This window comes from Oxyura jamaicensis, assembly GCF_011077185.1.
Source record: "Oxyura jamaicensis isolate SHBP4307 breed ruddy duck chromosome 26 unlocalized genomic scaffold, BPBGC_Ojam_1.0 oxy26_random_OJ85591, whole genome shotgun sequence".
NCBI lineage: Eukaryota > Metazoa > Chordata > Aves > Anseriformes > Anatidae > Oxyura > Oxyura jamaicensis.
The window spans coordinates 1-1,801 of NW_023304756.1; the positions used below are offsets into that span (position 1 = coordinate 1).

The window sequence follows — 1,801 nt, forward strand, 5'->3', positions numbered from 1 at the left end:
ATTCATTGCCCTTGTAGGCATAGGGCACGTCCTGGGGGGCATCCCAAACTTGTGTGGCTCCAGAATTCAACAGAGTGCAGATCTGGGGAGAAGGGCCAAGAGAAGGAATTTTGCTGAGTACCATGCATAAATGGGCTATGCCATTTCTTTGAAATTAGTTTTTAGTATTGTGCAGCTAATTTGGTCCCTACAGATAATTACATCTTTCTTAGACTCTTTTAAATGAGCTTAAGAATTTCCATGGCTTACTTGGGCACATTAGACATACTTCTTTGAAAAGACCAAGTATAACACTCCCCGCTGCACTCCTTGCCTTGTGGACAATACCAATAATACGAGTCGTTTCACTTACTGACATTTCCAAGTACTGCAGGAATCACATTTATATTTTGGAAGGGCCTGTTCACCTGTTTCAAACCCTCCCTGTTAAACTGTGTGGTGACATGCATTGTATGAGCAACATATTTATTTTGAGGCACTGATTCTACCTACTGGTCCAATCAGCTTCTCTTCTGGATTTCTATGGCCAACTTTCTGTGTGCAGTAGACATTTAGAAAGTTACATGGGTCTCTTCTGTGAAATTGTTTGAAAAAATATCACAAATGTGATGTTACACACACCTCATAGTAAGCCAGTGTCCCAGCCTCCTGTGTGTAAGGTCCAGCAGGCCCAGGTCCCGATGCTGGTGCACCAAGACCATTGTTAGAAGGGTTTTGCAGTCTGAAGGTGTTTCCATAGGTGGGGAATCCAACAACTAACTTCTCGGCTGGGGCACCATTGCTCTTCCAGTAGTTCATAGCGTAATCCTACAGAAAAGCATTGCAGTTCAAGCCTGTGCCAGGATTTGTAGGCAGGAGGGTGAATTCTTAAAATTATCATCACTGGTCTGATCACAGGCACGACATTTCTGACACAGGCTCCTCAACTATACTTACAACGTTGAAATAGATATTGCCATCAGTGTCACCTGGGCCTTTGTAGAGAGGGCTGTTCTCCCCTGTTTGTGCATCCCAGGAACCGTGGAAATCATAAGTCATCACGTTGAAGTAGTCCAGGTACCTGTGGAGAACGTTGTATGTGTCTTTGTCCTGGCCAGTTCATTCACCCAGACTGGGAGGTTCCTTTAGTCCTGGCCACTGATGCCCCAACATCCCTGGCTGTGTCCCCACTTTCTGCAGATCACATTTCTCCAAGGCCTCTTTGGGACAAGCCTTGTAAGGGTGGGGACGAGTCTCTCCTCCTGCATAAAGCGTGGGGGCTCTGCAGGGCTGGTTTCTGGCAGCTAATGTCAGAGGGTCCCATAACTGCTGGAAGGGAGAGCACTGGAAGGAATGGCCTGAGGGAGGTCACAGAAGGTGTATGTGGGGGCTTGCTACTCACTTGCCGAGCTCAGCGATCTCGTAGCCAGACTGAATGTTGGAAAGTCCTGCAGCAACAGCAGCGGTGATCATGAGACGGGGCTTGTTAACCTGCCTGGCTTCCTGCTCGAAGGCGGCCAGCATTTCCTGGGGGATGCCAAGGAACAGGGCTCAGCGTGGGCTCTTGGAGCCCCCCAGGGCTCCTCTGGTCTGAGCTGTGCAGAGCAGAGGCCTTGAGCAACCCCTTTGTCTCAACCCCTTTTTCTCCCCCTACCTTCACCAGGACGGTGAAGAGACCCTTGTCCTGAGCTGGGCTGCCCCTGGAGCCAGGGTACTCCCAGTCAAGGTCCAGCCCATCAAACTGGTACTGGCGGAGGAATTTGATGACAGACTTGATGAAGGTCTGGCGGTTCTCTGGAGTGGAAACCATCGTGGAGAACCT

General features: G+C 49.4%; 1 protein-coding gene across 1 annotated transcript; it reads right to left on the bottom strand.

Moving 5' to 3' along the window:
- Window positions 1-4: 4 nt before the first annotated feature.
- LOC118158355 (acidic mammalian chitinase-like) lies at window positions 5-1,795 on the bottom strand (the record flags this gene model as incomplete). The annotated part of the gene is made up of 5 exons (XM_035313002.1): window positions 1,634-1,795; window positions 1,382-1,506; window positions 937-1,060; window positions 622-807; window positions 5-82 (listed from the first exon to the last, which is right to left on the bottom strand). Coding segments are annotated over exons 1-5 (669 nt in total), but the record flags the coding sequence as incomplete, so codon positions are not given.
- Window positions 1,796-1,801: the final 6 nt, after the last annotated feature.